Raw genomic sequence first — 22,550 nt, 5'->3', positions numbered from 1 at the left:
ACCAGGGCTCCTTACCCACTCAACCCCAGGTTTCCCATAGCAGAGTCCCAGAGGTCCAGATCCCTAAAACAATTTAATCTTGGTGCAATAACTAAATAACAAAATAACAGCCCAAGCTGATGCCTCCAAGAAGGGGCCCCGAACAAAGGAGCCCCCAGGCTTTTACCCCCTCATGCTTTAAGCATGGGAAAGTCTGGCACCCTCGGTCCCCTGGATGGGCCACAGATGCCCTTTGCTATGCCAAGGCTCGGCTGTTCACAGCCTCTTGGCTCGGGCTCCTGCCCCCAGAGCCCAAACTGCAGCTGCTCACCGAGATACCTGTACCAAGTGTGCTCCACAGCACCCACTGCCTGTGTTTTATTCATGGATGAGAGATGAAGTGCAATACGTGCCAGTGTTCCTGCCCGTGATGGCCATCAGCTGACTGCCACTCTGAACAAAACTGTCTCTCACTGCCAGCCTCGTGGGCTGACAGCTGCACTATGCACTGGAATCGTGCTTAAAAAACTGAGTTTCTTTAAAATATATCCCTATTTTTTAGGACATGGAGGCTCCCTTACTAGAGAAGCTGAAAATTTACAATGCCAAAGTGCAGCCAGTTAGTAGATGTTAGAAGAGGCCCATTTGAAAGTACAGCAACTTTTACAGGTCTTGTGTATTCATTTTTCACAGCAGGGTCTAGAGGCAGAATGAGAATATCATTTTACACAAAAAGAAAAAAAAAAGCAAATTACAGACACCACATTTTGTTGAACATACACTATTCCCATTCACGAAACAAGACTATATTCTACCTTCATAATAAGTTGAAGCTAATGAAGCACAGCTGCTTTATATGTTTCAGAAGTAGATTAAGACACAACAGGATGTTCAGTAACTATGTTAGAAAAGCAGATTCCTTAAGGTAGCTATATCAGTATAGATAAAAAAAAAAACCTGCTTCCCAAAACTGGCTCTGTACTTTCACTATCTTATAATGCCTTTTGATTAACACATTCTCTTACGCTGGATTCAAAAAGAGTAAAAGCAAAGTTGATGGCAATTAAATATTAAGCCAAACCTTGCCCTGAGCTGTTTGCATGAATGTGTGCTGAGTATGAATTTACATCCTTTCTTATGTAAACTTACGTCCAAAAAGTGGTGAAAAAACTTACTTCAACAGCAGTTACACAGTTATCTAAAGTACTGACACCTATTTAGACAGTGTTCACATTTCAGTCCTTGTTGAAAACTGATGCTGTAGTTGTTACAGAAAAAAGAAAAGAAAACATATGAGTGCTTTGCCAAAGTTTTCCAAACAACTTCAACATACACCTCTTTTTTCATATATTAGTGTGGTGCAGGATGCTTTCCAAAATTAATACATTTGTAAGTTAAAGTGGAAAAGAAATATTAGAAAGTACACAACTTTTACAAACATTAAGAGGAAAGTATTTTCAGCTTCATATTATACTATAAAACACTCCTGGATTGTGGACATAATATTTCTGACATTTGAGTCTTACTTCAACCTTTGCACCTCAGAAACTTCTTTCTAAAATACTTCTTGCTATTTTCAAATCACTTTTCCAATTGCCTTTATACCAACATCATTGATATACATCACACCTCGCTCAGAGTAGGTCAGATCCTGCTCCAGCTCTAGCAGTGTAAATCTGGCACATGTGACCCCAATTAAGGTTACTACAGAGTGGCATGGGTGTAATTTAATACAGAGCTTGGATTCCTTGCTATATTAGTACCCCTTTTAAACACCACTCCTTTAAGGTCTGCACAACTCAGAGATTTAATTGCATGCTACACTTTACTGAAATGCTGAGAATTAGCCCCCATTCTGCCATATACAAAGCCTTATTTTAGTTCTTAGCTGGCTTCCCACTAATCATCCCCACAGTTTGCAATGGTAGGCATGCTGTTTGCAATGATGTAAGCCTAGAGAAGATTCAGTGAAGTCTCTGGAGAAGTACAGGTGCAAAAAGGACAAGAGAGAGCACCCAATACATCTATCATACTCATACATACGCAGGCCCACCCGTTATGCATATTCAGTGCAAGGATCTGCTGCTCACTTTACAGGACATTATTAGGGATAATGAATCTGGACCCTTGGATCCTAAGGAGATGAAAAGGTAGTAGGTGTTTGGTATGCAGATGCACTGAATAGTGCACTGTGATGATTAAAAAAAAAAGCCAAAGGTGAAAACTGTAAGGGGTCTTACTAATGATCACAGCTAGATACAGGTGGGGTGAGGAGCAGGACAACAGGTCCCATCCTTCCCTCATGAGTTAGAAACATAGAATTGTTAAGGTTGGAAAAGACCTGTAATATCATTAAGTTCAACCATTAGCCCAATACTACCAAGTCCATCACTAACCCACATCCCTAAGTGCCACATCTACATATCTTTTAAATACCTCCAAAGATGGTGACTCCACTGCTTCCCTGGGCAGCCCGTTCCAGTGCTTGACAATTCTTTTAGTGAAGATATTTTTCCTAATAAATCTAATCATAATCTAAATCTCCCCAGACATAATTTGAGGCCATTTTCTCATTTTCCTGTCACTTGCTGCCTGGGAGAAGAGACCATCTCCCACCTATCTACAACCTCCTTTCAAGCAGTTGTAGAGAGTTAAGGCCCCTTAACAGAGACAGCCAGAAACTGCATGGATATCAGTTGCTCAGGCCCTTCACCTACATAATTAAGCACTAATGCAAACTCTGTGGGGTAATTACAGCTTATATACCCCACCCATACATATGTATGTCCTGTTCTGCCAATCCTCCAGCAGCTGCAGCCTGGAGGTAGGAATCACGTCAGTATCCTACCTGCACCTGAGGGGATCATGACTCGGGGCCCTTGGGACTACTTTGATCCAGCAGGGAATGCCATGCAATCCTACGACCGCATTCTCGTCATGACAGTTTAATGGTGCTCAGAAATAAATGTTCATCACTTCACCACACACTTAAAGCAGCGTGGGTGCTCACAGCTGACAGAAATAAATGTTTTTCAGAGACAGGAAAAAAATGAAACAATAAAGGAAAAAATATTGCAAAAACAAATAGGCAATTAAAACTTATTTCTTAAATATGACAAGCCTTTAACTGAGACAGCCCTGCCATAATAAAACCATTAAAAACTCATTAAGTGGGCTGTGGAAACTTCTACCAGATAGATATGAGATTTCATTGACAAAAGAACAAGATCCAACAGATGAATGAGCCTGGGATCTATAAGATTTGTAAAGTCTTTTAAAGTTTATTGTACTTTATGAAAAGCTAAATATTACTGCCAAAGTCTATGGAGACCATTCCCACGTCTATATCTGTTTAATGGGGTGGTCAGAGAGATAACCAGGAAATTAGTATCTCAGATGCTAGTAATGGAGGAATTGACAATTTTCATTAGAAACAAAATAACGTTCGCAAATGCTGTGATTTAATCTCAGTGGCCAACCCAGTATCTTCTGCATCCCCTCCCATTGCTTTCTGTCCTTTCCTTTTCCAAGGAGGATGACAGACCTGGCAGTTAAATGACTTGGAGGGATATATATGCAGGAAACCATCAGCACAGGCTTCCCGGAAGCACTAACATGAGCTCATTGCTCCAATTCCTTCTTCTCTAGCCCTCTGCACACAGCTATCCATGACTGCCATGTCACCCTCAGATACCCTCTCCATAGAAGATTTGACACTAAATCAGTTGCACATTGCAGTCCTACCGGTGAAAATCCTCCCACTTTGTTCAGATCACATTTCAGATACAGATATGGTTATGACATGGTTCCGGAGTGGAAAGTAATTGACTGATTCATCGTTTGATGAATTTATATACACTGATACATTATTGCAGGAAACATCCAGAAGCAGGCTTTAACACCTAGTTTATATATCTAATCAAATGCATATGTATCGATATATATGTGCAATGTATCTAATTTATACAGGTTAAGAAATGGCACAGAAATTCCTTCAACAGGAAAGCAAAAAGGCTTGCCCTTTCTTCAGAAAGATAAAAGGCACCAATTTACTTGTTAAGCAGGGAAGCAGGAAAGAAAACAATTGTAGTAAGAAGCTGAAGTCAGGAGGACATGTAAAAGTACTGGCTAAAACATGTTTGTTCTATACATAGTCCTATTTGTCAAGTCTTTTAATACAAAATGAAGCATTACATTTGTTCACTTCCCCAGAAGTTGTATATTACTGTGATTTTCAAACATGCCTCACCATCAATTCATAGGTTGCTCCTCCATCAAGACCACCATTCCTCTTCCTCATTAAAACACCTGAAGCCAGAAAGGGAGCTGCCAGGAAAGCAGGAAAGCTGCCAGGTGCACCAGGAAAGGGTAGAGGGGGTCACCACTGCCTCTCACGTCGAATCAGAGCCACAGGCAGAAGACACACACAGGAAATTGAGTGGAGTCATGGTTAGGAGATAGGAGAAAAGACTATGAAGGATGAGGAAGTGGTAAAGGGCAGCAGGCTGTGCTGATGAGGCTGGGAGACAGATGAGCTCAGAGGAAAACCATTTAACCATGGAAGTAGACATATGAAGTTCTGCCAGTGGCCAGGAGGAAGGAGGAAAGCGGCTGCATCACTGTTGTGGGTTAGATATGGGCCTTAAAATTTAACACTATTGGGATAGGCAGATTCCCCTCTAAAGTCTTAGAAACCATAACTGAAAGTAAAACACTAGACACATTTGTGATATTAGAACATGAAGGAGTGCTGGGGATCTGACTCATATTTTGAACACATAATGATGGCAATATTGTGACACTAACAGCTTCAATTTACTATAACAGAATTCTCACGGTATGTGTGATGGGAGAACACAGCTGCAAACACTTTCATGGGGAGTGTTAGATGTTTAGTTATGATTTAGGCTGGGTTTATGGGCTCAGTCTTCTTCCAGATTAAAAAAGTGGGAAGAAAAAAATCCATTTACTTGATGATTGTGTATCCAGGCATTACTGGAAACCATAATAAAAGGTATTACTAGTCATTCTTATTACTGACCAACATTTTCAAACCAGAGCCTGGAGCCTGGGTTTAAGCATATTTGGTCCAATATGATATATTTTCCATTGATTTTTCTATAAGCAGCCACAAAACATTTACGTGACCTCTGCTAAACTTGATCAAAATTAAAAAGATGATCCAGTGTTGAATGTAGAAATCTTTATTCAACCAGATATTAGAAACTAAGCAGAATGAACTTCTGCTGCAAGGTTTGGTCTCAACACAGTTCCCAGCTTCTCTGAAAGTCATGTACTTTAGGATCATTTGGTTGGAGGTTCAGGGGAAATACTTTATGGTGTGGAGCTGTGGATGGAATTTAAATTGAAATTATTTATGTCCTGCTCTATTTTATGCCAATGTTTAGTGTCACTCCATAAAGCAAACCCTAACATAGATATAAATCTGTCAGCATTGCATAAGCAGTGTCAATCCATTGGTCCTTACATAGATGCAGTTGCTGAAGGATCCCTATCAATGTCATTTTTCCCATGCTAATTTGTGCACCTTGGACACAACACAATAGGCAATTTCAATCCAGAACTTCTCTATCAGCAACAGACAAAACAAAATATCTGTAAAATAATATGCAGCTCTTGTGGAGTGCAAAGGATGATTGAGAAAAGGAATGAAAAAGCTGAGAACTAGCAGCCCTTGAATGCAAAGGCTGTGGAAAGCCAAGCCTGTCCTGCCCCTTGCTTTGACAGCTGTAATCCTGACTGAACCCTTTGGGCACTTTGGACACAGGGATGCCATTAATAATACCTTTCAAGTCATTCCTTCTGTTACCTCTGCTTTACAGTTTCTATTTATTAAATTACTGCCTATCTCTTTTTATATCTATTTTCAAAACAGAGGAACACAGAGATAGGATTTATCAAAGCAAAAAATAGCTCATGGGTCAGCTGCCCCAGGCTATGTTGAAAACTGAACAAAAAGAATGCTAAGCTGCCTGTCACCAAAATCACCCTAATTTAGGAGTACAAGTACAGTTCCTGTGACTAAGAAAATATTTTTTGCTATTCCAATGCAAAGGCCATTATTGACATAACCAGATTTTATCTTTGGTCATTACAGATCTAAGCTTTTAAACTTTTTTCTTTAAAATACTGGACAACATTATGCTTTTTAAGATCAAGAAGTCTGGTTAGTGTTTTCCAGAAAATATCAAACTCTAGACGCTCTTCCTTATCCCCCTCTTCATTAATCAAATGTTCTATACTATGCTTACAAGCATGAAGCAGGCTGCCTGCATATTCCCTGGAGCAGATAGTTGGAAGTGGCAGCCTGCACTGTATGAACATCTCCTTGACCTTCAGGCTGCTCTGAGGGTCTTGACTCAGAACAGCATTTGGTCTGCAGCAGATCCTCCTTTTCTGCGACTTCCTAAACCTCACTGCTCTACTGTGCAGTAATAATCTGTGGTTTGTTTATTCTGATAACACAGACCTAAGCAACACCTACTTCAACAACTTAGATGTAAGAGGTTTTCCCATCTGTCTGAAATGTTACACAAGCTGCTATTTAATGACCACCGGCTGAGTTTTGCGCCAAATAATGGCTACAATTGCAAGTATGGGATTTGACTTGTCTAAATAATTATTTTTTATCTCTAGTTTATGATTTCCAGCCTTTGCAGCACACACCTCACATTTCAGCAAGTCTCTAATATGCACTAATATTTAAAAAAAGAAAAACCAAACAAAGCCTAAGCAATTTACAACGAATCCCACGACACTGACTGAAGAAGGTCTATCACATCATCACATGCCCAGCTGCTGGCTTTACATGAACACTTAAAATTATACTTCCCAAAACACATTTGCTTTTCACAGCTGCATTGGTTTTGTGTGGCAAGGTTTTTGACAACAGGGATGCTACAAGGAAGCTTCTGTGAGAAAATGCCAGAAGCTTCCCCTGTGTTCAACAGAGTTAATCCCAGGCAGCTGCAGGATGGACCCAACACTGACCAAGCCCAAACCCATCAGTGATGATGGTGGCACCTCTGAGATAAAATTTTTAAGAAGGAGGGGAAGGGGACAAAGGGAAAGGTTTGAGAGAAACAGCCCTGCAGACCCCAAGGTCAGTGAAGAAGGAGAGGAAGGAAGTGCTCTAGGTCCCGGAACAGAGATTTCCCCTGTACCCTCTGGAAGACACCCATGCTGAAGCAGTTCATGAAGAACTGAAGCCTGTGGGAAGGGCCCACACTGGACAAGTTTGTGAAGGGCTGTGTCCCATGGGAGGAATCCCTTGCTAGAGCAGCAAAACAAAGAGAGGAAGGAGTAGCAGAGACAACTCGAGCTGAACTGACTGCAGCTCCTATTCCCTCTCCCCTTGCATCACTGGAGGGAGAAGGAAGAGAAAATAGGGAATGAAATTGAGTCCAGAAAGGAGTGGGAGAAGGTGTTTTAAGATTTGGGTTTATTTCTCATTACTCTACTCTGATTTGATTAGCAATAAAGTACATTAACTTTCCCCAAGTCTGTTTCACCCATGACATTATAACTGGTGAGTGATCTCTTCTTGTCCATAGGTTGACCGTGAGAAGACTTTTGTTAGATTTTCTCTGCCCTGCCCAGCTGAGGAGAAGAGGGATAGGACAGCTTTGGTAGGACACTTGATGTCCAGCCAAGGTCAACCCACCACAACAGCTGGTTCCCCATGTGCAGCAGAAAAATGGTGTTTTTCTTGTCAAGCTCTGAACTGCAATTAAAGACAAAATCAACAACAGGCATGACCTACTCAAGGTTTCACAAATCCAGTGGTACACACTTCTTCTGGCAGATGAGGGGCTGTTGAAGATGCTGCAGCACAGACCAGGCTGTCCTCTGTCTGTTGCTCATGGCACAGCAAAGCCAAGCACTGCTTCAAGAGGCTGATGGAGATCACTGCCAGCAGCGATGCTCTGGCCCCATCCTTGCGGTGTGGATGCTGTAGCCCACCACCAGCAGGTGCTGTTTGTGTGATAGGACAAAGTGGATACAACTTTCACCTTTCCCTCTGTGCTTCCTCAAGTTGTGCCAGAGGCTCCTGCTTGGCTGGTTCATGGGGGACATCCTGGTGATGTGTCATGCTCTCATGTTATCTTGTCTTCTTTGCACCATACACCCACAGTAGGCTGTAGTGTTACAGGACCTTGCACTGATGAACTGGAGTTTAAACATACAGAAATAGAAGAAGAGGAAGATAGCTCTAACTTTTTTCATTCACTGGTCTTCAGCATTTAATGTGTTGAAATAATTGTGTTGCTCATTTGTGCGGCAACAGGATGTGTCACACAGTTAAAATTTACTAGACAAATTTCACCCTGTTGATTTGGGAAGGGCAACAGTCTGGTAGTAACCAGGCAACACTTTCTGAAACAAACATTACATGTACCCCAGAGGTTTTGGGAGGTTTTTTTCTACTGAGAAGTATCTTCTGACCATTTCCTAGCTCATGCTTTTCCATAGTCAAGAGCAGCTCCATCACTGCTGCCAGTGAACACACAGGGCTTTGTGGTGCTGCACTCAGGTTTGGGGTGCAGTTTACCTCAAAATGGGGCTCAATCAGTTTGCTGAGGCTGAGCCCTCTACCCGGCTCATGCTTCTAAGAAGTTGGACACATCACCATGAACAGCTTAAGCTCAGAAGCCCTCACAAGTTCATAGCTAAAGTCACATCCATTTTTGGGTGGGGATGTTGGGGGTTTTTTGGTTATAAAATAAAACTGAAAGGAGCAGGGGAGTAACAGAGCCAAGTAACTGTGTCCTCATAAACACGGGTGGGTTGCCATTCACTGATAAAAAGTGCACTAAAGTCTGTGCAATGTTAATTTGCTCATCCTTCAGTGATGCTCTACTGTTCTTTGTGGGTTTGGTATCAGAGATGAATGCTAATATAATAATATATAATGAATAATATAATAATATATAATGAATAATATAAATGTCCCTGCACATTAATCAGACATTTATGACCTTTGCTTACCAGGCTGCACTGGAGCTCAACCCCAGAGCTACAGTGAAAGGCCACATGGTCTTATTAAACTTCCTGTAAAAGTTGCAATCATAGAAGGCATCATAGTCTCCATAGAAAACTGAAAAAAATCTCCATAGATACCTACAAATTAAATAAAGGGTTTTGGTTGGAAATACTGAATTGTGGGTGCAGTCCAAAGCCTTCCCTCACCCTCCCCATAGCCCAGGACCCCCTTACAGCCCAGCCTGGTTCCACCAGTCCTGTCCCCAGTGGTGCCATAGGATATTGGACTCCAGTTTCACCCCAGTGGTAAAGTCAAGGAGATGAGAACTTGTGCAGTGGTGCTAAACAGACACTGAGTCCTGCAGTGCCTCTGAGGGGAACAGAAATATCACAGATTAACAGCATCAGTGCAGGAAAAGCAGAGCCCCGAGCGGCATGACCAGGTCTTCACACTCTCGTGTTTTTGAGGAGGCAGGTGGGGAAGAGGCACAGCTCTCATCAAGGAAAAGACAGCAGCAGCAGCAACCAGGTCTGCTGTCCTGCTTGTTTATTCTGGAAAGAGAAAACTGGTCACATCCTAGGAAAATCAGGAGATCTCTGTGGGCTTTAGTATGACCAGGAGAGAGAGCACAAGGGAGAGAGGGAAGGACTGCTCTCTGTAGCAATAGAAGAGGAATTATGTCAGGCACAACTCAGAAAGGGATCTGAATATGGCCACAGAGAAAAGAGAGAAGACAGGTGGCTTTTCCAAGAGGACACCCTCATCCTCTAGGTCCTCTTGCAAACCAGGCTTCCTCTGGAAAACTCAGGAGCGGTAGATCTGTATTTATATAAGGAACCATGAATGAGTCACACCTGGGACAGGTTTAGGGGCTAAATAACACATCTGTTGCTCACCAACAGAGATGTCTTGCTTGCAGAGATTTCCTTGAAGCTCTGTGCTGATGGGATAGACTTGCTCTGGCACCTGAGTTACCTTGGGCATCTCTGCACGTTCCTGATGATGCTGAAAAGCATCCATGGTAGGCATTTATTGCTTCCCCCTTAGAGCCATTTCACCATTATATGTATCTGTCTTGTCCTCCATTTTTTCTTGACTATGTGCTCCTTGATCCTTTTTACCCTGTATGCACACACCTATTCTGCCACCTTAAATGTATTTTTAACTCCTTGCTTTTTACTGCCTTCAGGTTTTTGTAGAATGTTATTCTTTCTAACTCAAATCGCCACCAAGCCATATAAAATACATAATCTTTCTTGCACATATATAAAAAATATTCTCTCCAGTCCATTATTTTCTATTGACACATTTCTCCAATTCATCCACGTCAGTATGGCATGGATATGCCAGAATCAGCAATACTGTTCCACCTCTGCCATGTACAGCTGGATCATCACCTCCCTGGAAGATAATGTTTTTGCCTCTGTGTGTAGCCCCAAAATCATACTCTTCAGTGCCTATATAAGCCCACTAAATGGTTTCCCACTGCTTTCTCTAGGGGTCGGTTTGTTTTTTTCATTTCTAGTGCTCTGTAAGTATCTCTCTCCTGCAGAACAGTTGAGTCTCTGATTATTTTTCCCAGATGTAAGAAACAGAATTTTCCAAGCTGGAACTTTTCTTTTACTATTATTCTGTATTTCTAAACTTTCTACCACTTTTCCCCTTGTTAATCCTTCCAACTCCTTGCAAGGCAACATCCTCTGCTCACTTAGGGATATGGTATATCTTGAGCAGAAAGCAAACCCAGGAACACACTGTGACTTAAGTTGACAATTTGTTCCCTCGTGAGAGGCATCTGTTAGCATCTACAGATACATGGCAAATTATTTTCCCCTCCATGCTTTCTCCTTGCTTCTGCTTGGCACGCTGGAGAGAAACAGCAGGCTAAGGCTGGGGATCCCTCTTCCACCCCTTCTTCCCCATGGCTGCTAATACGTCTGTGTGAAGGAAACAGAGCTGCCCTAGAGAAACAAATCACACAGAATCATTGCATGGCTGGGGTCAGAAAGGACATCTGGAGATCACCTCAACTCCACTATTAAAGCAGATTCAGCTGGAACAGGCTGAACAGGATCACATCCAGCAGGGTTTTGAATATCTCCATGGAAGGAGACTCCACAACCTCTTTGGGCAACCTATTCCAGTGCTCTGTCACCCTCAAAGTAAAGAAGCTTTTCCCCATACTCAGATGGATGTTCATGGGTTTCAGTTTGTGACTGGTGTCCCTTGTCTTGTTGCTGGACACCCCTGAAAAGGGTCTGGCCCCATCCTTTTAACAACCACCCCTAAGATACTTATGTGCTTTTTCAAGATTCCTTCCTCTCCTCTTCCTAACTACAGATGCTCACTCATGTAATCTTCATGGGAGGAGAGATGATCTTGCCCCTCTTGTGCTGCTTACAGTCCCTTACAGCTCACCAGGCAAGCAACTCCACAAAAATGAAACACATCCCAGCAGCCTCGCTCTCCATGACTCCTTCAATTTATTATTTCTCCCCCTGTTTATCACCTTCCTTGATGGTCTCAGGCAGTATAAAAGTATTCTCAGACAAAAAGAACTCCTAAACTTGTTTTTGTAATTCAGTGAATCAAAAGCTCCCCTTTGTGAGACTTTTTTTTCTAGAAATACTCACAATTTCTACACAACCTCCCACTGGAGCTAATGAGGGCTCAGATGTTTTCTAATCTTCCTCTAGCTCTAACTCCCATCGGCACTGATGGTCAGACAGGCTGGATGCACCAGTTTCAAGTGCTATTCATATGTTTTCATTCTCTTGCTCCATGTGTTCCCCAGGCAGGGAGCAGAGATTTTTCTTACCGGCTGCTCTCAGGATGGAACAGACAACAATTGGTACTCAGAGCAACATAAATAAAGATGTGGACAGGTGAAGTTATAGAGTTTAAATCCTTCAAGTACAACATTGATTTAAAGTAACAGGTATTAAAAATTTATCTATAGCTTTTAAATCCCACATCATTCTAGAGTGGAAGCAGAAGACCATCCCCATGCTACAGCTGAGGAGAACACACAAAAGCACAAGACATATCAAAGATCCCATTTAATGTCCCCTTTCAGTCATTCCCAGAAGCTGTCAGGGGTATTTCTGAATTTTCTCCAGAGGGATTAACAATTAACATTTTTCTAGAGACTGTTAATTACTGTTGGTACCAACTGTAAGAGTCCTTCAAATCTGATGTGAAAGGCTATAGAGGTTTTCTAACCTATGGTTTCTGTAGAAGCAGTGACAGATCCCAGCTTCCAAAACTAGCACAAGACATTTGATGGGATCTTATGAGAGGGGTTGCCACTGAAAGCAAATGTCTCTGCATGTGCCACTGACACTGTTCTTAAAATTATATTCGCAATTTTTAAGTTTGGAAAAGACATTGAAGATCATCAAGTTCAACAGTCAACTTAGCACCACCACCATGTTCACCATCAAACCATGTCTTCAAAGTTTCATATCCACACAGGTTTTGAACACTTCCAAGGATGGTGACCCACCACTTCTCTGGACAGTCCGTTCTAATGTTTTACAACCCTTTCCATGAAAAAGAAATCATGCTATTAAAACTAAACCTCCCCTGGTGCAACTTGAGGCCATTTCCCTTCATCTTGTCACTGCTACTTGGGAGAAGGGACCAACACCCACCTTACTACAATCTCCTTTCAGGTAATTGTGGACAGCAATAAGGTCCCCCTTTTCTCCAGGCTAAACACCCTCAGTTCCTTCAGCTTCTTCTCATCAGACTTGTGCTCCAGATACTTGCCCAGCTCTGTTGCCCTTCTCTGAGGTCCTGGTTCCAGGCTGGATCTGTGGGAAGGGGCACTGCCAAGACATTGTCTTGTTCAATACCACCTTATGTCATTGTCAGAGGAGGGAAAAAGGGACTTCCTCTCTGGCTTCTGGGATGGAGGGTGTCCCTCTCTGGTGGAACAAAGCATGGCAGGGTGGAGAACCCATTGGCCATTGTTCACTGTCTTGGGGTCACTCTGTGTGGAGTTGGGCTTGGTCAGCATTCTGCATGGAAATCATCCTCTCTTTATACACTTTTGTTAATAATATTGCTGCTGTTACTGTTTGGGTTTTTTTCTCATTGCTGTTTCCAGTAAATTGTTCTTATCTCAACCCATTATCTCTGCCTTTTGTATCTCCCACTGGAGCGGGGGGGCAGCAGCTTATGTGTTTCTTTTAGTGGGAGTACTAAATTGGGGAATACCATTCCTAAACCATGACATCTGGAAATGTTCCAGCCCCTTAATGTCCTTCTTGCAGTGAGGGGCCCAGAACTGAACACAGGAGTTGAGGTGTGGCCTCACCAGTGTCCAGTACAGGGGGACAGTCACTGCCCTGGTCCTGATGGTGACTATTGCTGATACAGGCCAGGATGCTATTGGCCATCTTGGCCACCTGGGGACACCTGGTTCATGTTCAACCTCTATCAACCAGCACCCCCAGACCCCTCTCTGCCCTTTCTGCTGGGCAGATTCTCAGCCACTCTGTCCTGTTGCACTGCCTGGGGTTGTTGTGCCCCAAGTGTAGGGCTCATGACTGAATTTCATACAATTGGCCTCGGCCCGTTGATCCAGCCAGTGCAGATCCCTCTGTAGAACCTTCCTGCCCTCCAGAAGATCTACACTCCCACCCAGCTTTGGTGTCATCTCCAAACTTCCTATATCTACACTCAATAAGTGATGAGAAAGAACTGAATTTCTTGATGAGAAAGAAGAGTACACATCCACTGAAATGCTTGGAATCACCCTTGCCAATGAATGGGTGAGGAGGAGTTGGAGCAAAGCTTGGAGAAGTTGAGGGAAGGAAGGAGAAGGCTGAAATCAAGAAGTGTGCTTGGGCAGCAGAATACCTCACTGAGCAAATATCTCTGAGCACTGCAGGCTCAGCCCATGTACCTCTAAGTGTTTCTTCCCCTGCATTTCAGGTATTTCTGGCTCCTTTTTCCAGACACAAAGCTGCTCTGAAATGAGAGCTAACAGCATAAGACTTCTTGAAGGGCTACAGCTCTAAAGAGAAATAGCAACTACTTCTGCAGACAGATGTGATGGATGAATGCAGCTAGCATCGGATCTTTGGAACAGCCGTTCCTACCCCTTGGGAAAAAGGGAATGAAAATAGCCAGTGAAACCCTCTGGTGTCAGGTAAATAAGGATAATAAGTATGCTAGTAATGCCCTAAGAAAGCGACATAACATAAAATATATCTTTTTCATGACAGTAGTGCGAAGCAAAATATACATATTTTGTACACATATTTATTTATACAAAATACCAGATGCTACTTTAATTGCTTGCTTTTATAATAAATGTAATTTATTAAAAAGACGTAATTTTCAAAAAAGGAAGGTTAATGAAATCTGCCGGCATCACTTGGAAAGTGGATGCAAAGAGAGAGAACAGTGGCCATTTATCTCTTTTTCTGAAGTCATGAAGGAAAAGATTAACAGAAGGTAAAAGTAAAACCTACGAAGTCAGGTTTGATTGCTTATTTGTTGCTGTGTTATATATGATATGCCAAATGAAAATCAATGAAGCTTAACACCGGAACTGGGTAGGAATAAAAGATTTGCACTCTAGAAGAAGGAGACAGAGAACAGTAATAATTCAGATGGAGATTGTGTCTCAGGCAAGGACTTGTCTTACCAAGTGTAGACACCTACAGTGTGGTTGTGTCCAGGAGAGGCATTTCAAAGGCACAACTGCTCTTATTCTGAAGGCTGGACCTGAAACAGTGGATGCCTCTTACCTTGGAAATGCCTCTTTTTCCATGCTGACAATAAAAAGGGTTCCTCTATAGTATGTTGATCTATAGTGCAGAAGTCTAAAGTTGGTCAGAATTAATATAGATCCCTTATAATTCAATGATAGCCCAGGGACCCATCAGCAGAGCAGTGAGTTTGCCCCTGGATCATGCAGGACTGGTCGGAGTTGTACCATCTTGTGAGTAGCAGCCACTTAAGGGGCAGGGCTACAGAAGCATATTCATGAGGCTGGGAGCTGCCAGGGATGGGAACTCGAGAACCAAGCAGGAGACTTATTCCAGCCCTGTATCAGTATTAGCCATGAGAGAGCAGAAGGAAGAGAAGAGAGAATATTCACCCAAAGCTGTCCTTCAGCTGTGGACTACAGCACATTCAAGCAGGCAATGTGTGAAATGCATCATTAAACCCTGAGAACTTCTCAGGGACTCCAAGATAGGAGGGACAGTCCTTTGGATGCAGATATCGGACACCAAATATTACCAAAGATACTGCAGTGCCCTTATATAAATCACTGTTACTCTTTTCTCTAGAACACTGTGTGCAACTCTGATCACTCAGTTGTGAGAAGAACATAAGCAGAGCTAGAGAGGAGAATATTCAAAGAAGGGCACTAAGGTTGGTGAGCATGAAAATATTTGGACTGTGCATCTCTGTGAGGAAAAAAACAAGAAGACACATAAAGAAATACATAAGATAATGACTGATATGGAGAAGAGGTATTGGGTCACTCAGTCCACTTCAATTCATGCAAGATGTCTGAGACAGATGATTGTTGGAGAGCCAGCTTGTGGAAACAAGGACAAGTGGTTCTCAAGGACATCACTTCTCTCTCCCCCTTTCCCTGCCCTTTCCTTCCTCCCCTTTCTGGGGACCAGACCACCTGCTTGCACAGCTCTCCAGGCTGAACTGCCAACAGGAGAGGGGACAGGAATGTGGTTTGGGTTTGTGCAGGCCCCCAGCCCAACAACAGCAAATGTTATGGTGGCTGAATCAGTCATGATGTCCTATTTCAGCTTCTCAGAATGCAGCCAGTATTTTTAGCCAATATAAAATCCCTAAACTGGCTGGTTCTCAAAACAGAAACAGACTTGAGAACATCTACATCTTTCTATTAGCAGATTGAGAAAAGAGAGGACTTCCTGTTTGACTCCAAAAAGGAAATATCACAGAAGAAGCAATACTGCAACTTCACAGTTCCAAGGAAGGGAACCTCTGCCACTGGCACAGTTCTTCAAGGCAAAGTAAGCACTAAGGACAGCAGTCATACAAGTTTTGTTGGTTCACGCCTTTGCAAGTTCCCTGGTTCCTCTGGAAACTTCACAGCAACTGAAACGATATTCTTTTGTCTGTAGATATAGCCATGGTCAGATTCTTGTGACTCACATGAGCCTCTCACAGGTTCAGCCAATGGAACTGGAAGTGGGTACTTCCACAATGGAGGAAAGAAAATCTAAATAGAGCAGAATTGGACTGTGAAACTCACTGCTACGAGACACTGCTGAGATCTAGATCTTGGCTCAGGAAAACAAAGCAGAAGATTTTTGTTTAAAACAATTCCCTCAGGATTATTATTTGTTTGATTTTTCAGTACAGGAATGAACCTGCACTGATTCAGCATGGCAGCTCTTGTAATGGGTTAATAGGTTAACATTGGCAATAATACAAATACAATTCTTGGGCATAAGTGCACCATCATTAGATCAGCAGGATAGATTTCAGTTTCCAAGAACAAGTTTACTCAGCAATCTGTGTTCTTACTGAAGAATACATAATCATCCTGATAGCTCATAAATTACATCACTCTTGCATCCAAATCATTAACACAGAATAAGAAAAATAACACAAAAATTATTTTTAATTAAATAGGGAATTAAACATTAGGCAACTTTTTAAAAATACTTTGTTCATTGGATTCTGAAAAGAATATGTCTAAATAAGTTCAGTGCATCTCTCATAGATAGTAGGTAACGCTTCCCATCATTCCTGATTTCATATTTGCTTTGCTTTTCTCTTTCATTTTGTCTTATTACTCTTTTAAATCTGTGCAAATGGTTTTACTTTCTACATTTATTTTTTTCTCAATTCACTCATTTCAAGAATTGTTGCTATATTAACCACTACATTTCCTCCCATCTGTGGTTTCTCTCTTCTGGGAGATAAACTGTTCCTCTTTATTAGTAATAGCTTATGATTAGTAATTCAGTTCTTCTGAGGAAAGTCTAAGTTACTTTATATGAGACAGCCATTTATTTTATGAACAGCAGGACCACAGACTAAAAACACTAAAATGATCCTGCTTGAAATACCTGAAGTGCTCAATCCCACAGAGGTGCGCTGATATTAATGTATCCCCACCTGGGAAGAAAATGATGTGATAATTTCATGCTGCATCCCATATATTTTAACAAAGATTTCCTGAACAAGCATACTCAGAGGCTGGTGTCATAGACTCACAAGAACTAAAGAGAGCAGAAACTGATGAAACTGGAATGGTGATGTTGTAATAGGATGAAAAAATGAAGCAGAAGGCCAGCTTAGTCTGGATGGACATTCTAAATCATTATTCAATTCTCAGCAAGTCCATCGACTTGTCTGGAAGAATAAAATAGAAAACTAGCTAAAACTAAAGAACTTGAGAGTTCAGGGATCTTAGATCAGAAAAACTGAAATTATTTTCTCTAAAATAATTCTATGAGTGAGCCAGCAGAAGATTTGGACTCTTTATTCTGAAAAAAAAACCCCTCTAGAAGTGTAACTGAAAATACACAAATTTTTTATGTCATGCTGGGTATTCCACTGGCAAAGCAGCAGCGATGGTGGATTACTTTAACTCTCACAGGTATGGCAGACTACCCAGGTTTGCCAGAACCACCACTGACTGTCATGGAAATGCCCCATTGAGAGGCACCTGAAGAGTTTATTCTATTTAAATAGTCATTCCTCTAACACTGCTTTTTCTTTGGCAAGATCCTTGTTGACAATAAAGTGGTGTTAACAAATTCTAATTTACCAAGGGCATAACAAGAAACAATGTCTGGGAGCTGTCAAATCGGAAACAAGCCATACCTTTTACCCAGGAATGCAATTAACCAAGACACTGATGATAGAGATTACTGTAAAATTTGCTGATTCTTTCTACTTTGAGGTATTGAAGCCAAGACTTGAATACCTTTTTGGCAAGGACTCTTTATCCAAACATAAACACTGCTGGGCTTGGTAAAGGGTACTGCATAAAGTGCAACTGCTTGTGATGCATGGGCCATCAGGCCAGATGAGCTAATGGTCCCTTGTGGCACTCTGCTTTATAAATCTATTAACTAGAATTTGGGATTTATAGAGTAGTGGGCCAGAGGAACAACTGTGATTGACGTTGTACAACCAGCTCCCGTGGACTCTATCATGTTCCTTTTGGAATTGTTGGCAAAAATCCCATTGTATGAGCAATACTTGCCACCAATCACAAAGGGAAAAGGCTTTTATTAATGAGAGTGAGAAGGCTGAAGGGGTGAAACAGCATTTGTTAGTTGTTACATCTAAAAATACTTAGGAATTTGTTTCTTGGTTAGCATTTAGAGAATTCAGTCTCAATGGCAGTTGCCCTGATGGAAAGAGAGACCTTCACACCAACCTGCTGTGAAATAACAAGAAAAATACTAATCACTGCCTAAGCTTGAGCTTTGACAAATTTAAACCTACTTTTCATTTTCTGTTCCATTTCTAACAAAACCAAATAACATGAAGTTTGACATGCCTCATGTTACCTTACAGAACATTTTTATTTGGAAAACTTAACCTAATCAAAGGTAAATCACTCTCAGGAAGCAGAACTGCATCACTGACCCATCAATTACCCTCACTGTAAAATATATATATTTTTAAATGTCCTAACATCTCCTTTAATGCCAACTCTCTGAAAGAATTTGCCTGTAACCTTCAATTTTCCTTTAGTGCTTCAAATGCAGCAGACATAAAGAAACAGCCCACAGGCCTGTACACCTGCAAAAACACTGATCAAAATCGGACCTTCTTTTAGACAGAACTAGATGTTTAGAGCTCTCATGTTAGTATCATCATACATATGTCATGGAATATCACTGTTTAATAGGCTTCAAAACGCTGACTGTGTGTTCTCCATGCTGACCCACCTCTACCAGTGCCAGGAATAATGGCAGCTCTACCACTGATCTCCTGTTATGTTCCCAAAGTCTGTTTTGTGCCCTGGATACTTTGAAAATTGGTGTATATCCCTCTTCTAGTGGCCAAGAAAAGCAGATGACAAATCTCAGCAGGGTGGACAAGAGGCCCCATATGGAAACAGAAGAAATAAAGATGGCTGGGAAACACAGGAAAGGAAACCAACATCCAGAGGTGGGCAAGCATCTAGGGATGAATGCAAAGCACCCTCAGCTTGGTTCAAAAATCAGTGTTAATACTGATGGATATTTCTCATTGCAGCAGTTGAATGGAGCAGTTCCCTTGGGGGTTTCCCATGTTATAACCCATGAACACAGAGTGCTGTGGGCACAGAGCTTTCCAGACCTGGCTCCCTTCACAGCTGTACAGCAATCAACAGCTCCAGCTGTCATCCCACATTTTTACCATTTTCTTCTCTCCAGCAATGTTTGGTCTCTGTCGCATTCCCAAACTACTGGCAGAGAAAGAAGCTGTAGTTACAAATGTGCTGACTTGCCATCATAATTGCATTGCAGTAGCATGGACAATATGGAAAAGTGTAGGGCTTCCACTTTTCTGGAAAGGAGAGATGGTGGGGTGGAGGGGAATTATTCTCAGCCTCTTGTCTCTACCCAGCTGCCAAATTTCAAAGGGTTTGTAGGCATCTTGCCCATTGTAGATATCTTGCCCCACTCCTGGCAATATTCAAACCAGGTTGGATTAGGGCTCTGAGCAACCTGGTCTAGGGAAAGGTGTCCCTGCCCATGGCAGGAAGGTTGGGACAAGATGATCTTTAAGGTCCCTTCCAACACAAGCCATTCTGTGATTCTATGATTCTATGATTCTATGATTCTATGATATTCAACACATCAACACTTAGAGCAGATCTAGAAAAAAATTATCAACAGGAGGGAAATGTAAGTGAGGGATAGAGGGGAAGAAACGCCTGACAAATACAGGCAGATGACAAATAAGTGCCCTTCAACCCAACAAGACAGCCCATTTGTCCTGAAAATACCCTGTGTGCCACAGCCTTTTCTACAAAATTCCTGGCTCCTGCTCTCTGAAGAAAGGAAAGACTGAACCCAAGCTCTGAGTTTTAATTCACCCATAACTATCTAGTCCTGTAATAGTATGGTACCACTATTGTTAGCAACAGTCCTTTAGCTTTGTCTTGAAATTTCAAGGCCTCAGGACAGAGCTTTCTCTCTTTCTCCACCTGAACTTTTCTTGGCTTGCCTGCAGTTTTACTTTAATTTGGCTTAGCTGACACAGTGATTTAATTGGCCAGGTTGCCTATGGCTGATTTGTTTTACTTAGGTTTATCTTCATGTGGTACAACTATAGTTTTATAGAGAGAGAACTAACAAGCAAATAGTCCATCTGGAATTAGATATTTATGGCTCTAACACAGGGATGTGGTATAGAGTTACACAAGCCTGGAACATCAGAGACTTTCAGAGAGGGAGACACAGGACATGGCATACAGGATTACAGTCAGGGGGTGATAAGAAATGGGGCACAGGTTGGCACTGGAGACTTCATCACCACAAATAACTCATTCATGGTCAATTAAAGGAAATGGGTTTATAAAAAAAATGGTCAAACATGGGTTTATAAAAAACTAACATACAAAAAGAACATCAAATATAGACTACTCGGATGCAACCTGGAGCTGCAGGCCCATGAAGAATGAACAAAGGCATGAAAGAGTGTTAGAAAACATAAAAACACCACAAGTGGACTCTAGGGGGAGTAAGAAGAAACCATCAACATAAACTTCATATTCCTCCCAACAAACCATTCCAGATGCTAATGATTTGTTATAAAATCCAGCACTTCTCAGCACCACAACCAGACTGAAACCACCAACCCTAAGGCCCACAGAAGAGTGAGCACAACACCAGGAAAAGGGGTAGAAACTAAAAAGTGTGAGCGTAACTATTGGAACTGATTCTTTTTTATGAAACAGTTAAATCCAGCCTAATAATGGTTAGACTTTTATGATTTCAGTTATACTAGCAATGCCTTTACTTACATTCATCATGTGCTTGCTCCTGGCCATTATACAAGATTTTGAGCATAATAACCCAAACATTAAATACTGCCCTCCAGTCCCCTCCTTTGGGATGAAACAGATATTAGGAATCTGCATTAGGAATTGCAGAGGCCCACTGAGCCTAAAGGATTGAGCCTACCTAATGGGTGGACAGGGTTGTCTGAGGTATCCTTACTGTTACAAGGAGAAGATTTAAGAGTGTCTAGATTAGTCACAGTAATTATTTCAACATTAGTACTCAGTAAAAAATGGCTTTTGCTGTTTATGATTATGATTTATCCCATCACACATAGCATCAGAAAAGCAAGGTGTCATCTCCCACCCCTGATAGAGGCTGTTCTTCCAAGCATCCACAAGGAATCAGACCTGTTCATCAGCTCCAAGGACCACAGCTGCAGGGAGAAAAGTCTCACTTCATTGCCTCTACTCTGAAGTTATCAGGATTTCTATACATTCAGCATGGGACTAGAAACTAATAAATGCAGACACCATCTTTATGATTAGGGGTATTGACTGTGCTTGTGTAATTGCCCTGCTACAGATTTATAATAGTCCATTATAGGGTCTCTGTGGAAATTATTGCACAAGTTAAAATACAGATAATTCATTTCTGTGCATTGCCATTATGTATACTTTCATTTGGGGGGAAGAGAGGAAGGTTAAAAACATAACATTTTTAAAAAACAGTCTCTTCCTCTAATGAACCAGCCCCAAAGCCTAGCTCTTATACAGATATTACAGTGCTGTAAAAATGGACAGAAATAATGGTGTTCCTATTTAACCAAAGCTTTTTACATTTCTAAATTCTGTCCCTCCTTCACCACCATAAATAAAACAGTTGCTATGGTACAACATGAAACCAAGCAGCTCTTTCTCTAGGCCAAGGAGAACAGCCTACCTCACCAAGAGTAGCAGCTTGTCTTTCAAAGCTGAGTGGAAATAAAGGGAGTTTCATTTCTAAGCTTTGAATTCCCTTATGAAAAGCTGAATAGAAATAGATGGAATACATATAATCTACCACTGGCTGGCAAGGATGCAAAAGGATTTTTCTAGATCTGTAGGTTATTAAGACAACCCACTCATAAAAACTTCTGACTATCAGTAAATGAATCACTAAATCTCAACCAGGAGATGAATAACCATTTTAAGGAAGTAACTGTGATGTCAAGACACTCTTACTTACTTTGCAGCACAGATGAACTGGGAATTGGAAGAAACAGTACCACCACCTTCAGCAGAAAAACCTCCAAGCAGTGCACAAACATGACTGGATGAAGTCCCACAGTGCGATCGTTAGATGCAATTCGCCTCCTATGGCCCACTGGAAAATCGCACACAACAGCCACATGTCCTGCTGAGGGCTCACACTAAGTCAGCAAAGGCTCTGAGAACTGAACCTAGGAATTACAGGCTCCTGCTCCAGCCACTACAACACCAGCAACAAAGAAGGATGAAGGTCTCAGAGTTACCCTGTGGACACAAATATAACAGCAGGGCAGTTTTCCTGCTAGTATGAGCATGTAGGCACGTGTGTAATCACTACATACAGAACCCCCT

General features: G+C 41.7%; 1 protein-coding gene and 1 long non-coding RNA gene across 14 annotated transcripts in view; both read right to left on the bottom strand.

Annotated features, from left to right (window-relative positions):
* DLG2 (discs large MAGUK scaffold protein 2) overlaps nucleotides 1-22,550 on the bottom strand; it is a 1,001,253-nt gene that overhangs the window by 916,595 nt on the left and 62,108 nt on the right. The window contains exon 1 of one of the 13 annotated variants that reach the window (XM_020584345.2): nucleotides 22,177-22,359. The exons of the other annotated variants lie outside the window; for them this stretch is intronic. Coding sequence (XP_020439934.1) covers nucleotides 22,177-22,258 — 82 coding nt within the window. The 5' untranslated portion in view covers nucleotides 22,259-22,359. Of the gene's footprint in view, nucleotides 1-22,176; nucleotides 22,360-22,550 lie in introns of those variants that run through there. 13 annotated transcript variants of the gene reach the window in all.
* Nucleotides 7,424-11,908, bottom strand: LOC109144775. Its single transcript, XR_005603378.1, has 2 exons — nucleotides 8,989-11,908; nucleotides 7,424-8,169 (listed from the first exon to the last, which is right to left on the bottom strand). It is a non-coding gene; the product is annotated as an uncharacterized LOC109144775 (long non-coding RNA).

Source organism: Corvus cornix, chromosome 1, assembly GCF_000738735.6.
Source record: "Corvus cornix cornix isolate S_Up_H32 chromosome 1, ASM73873v5, whole genome shotgun sequence".
Classification (NCBI taxonomy): domain Eukaryota; kingdom Metazoa; phylum Chordata; class Aves; order Passeriformes; family Corvidae; genus Corvus; species Corvus cornix.
Note: the sequence above shows the minus strand (reverse complement) of the source record. Positions and strands in the feature narration are given on the sequence as shown.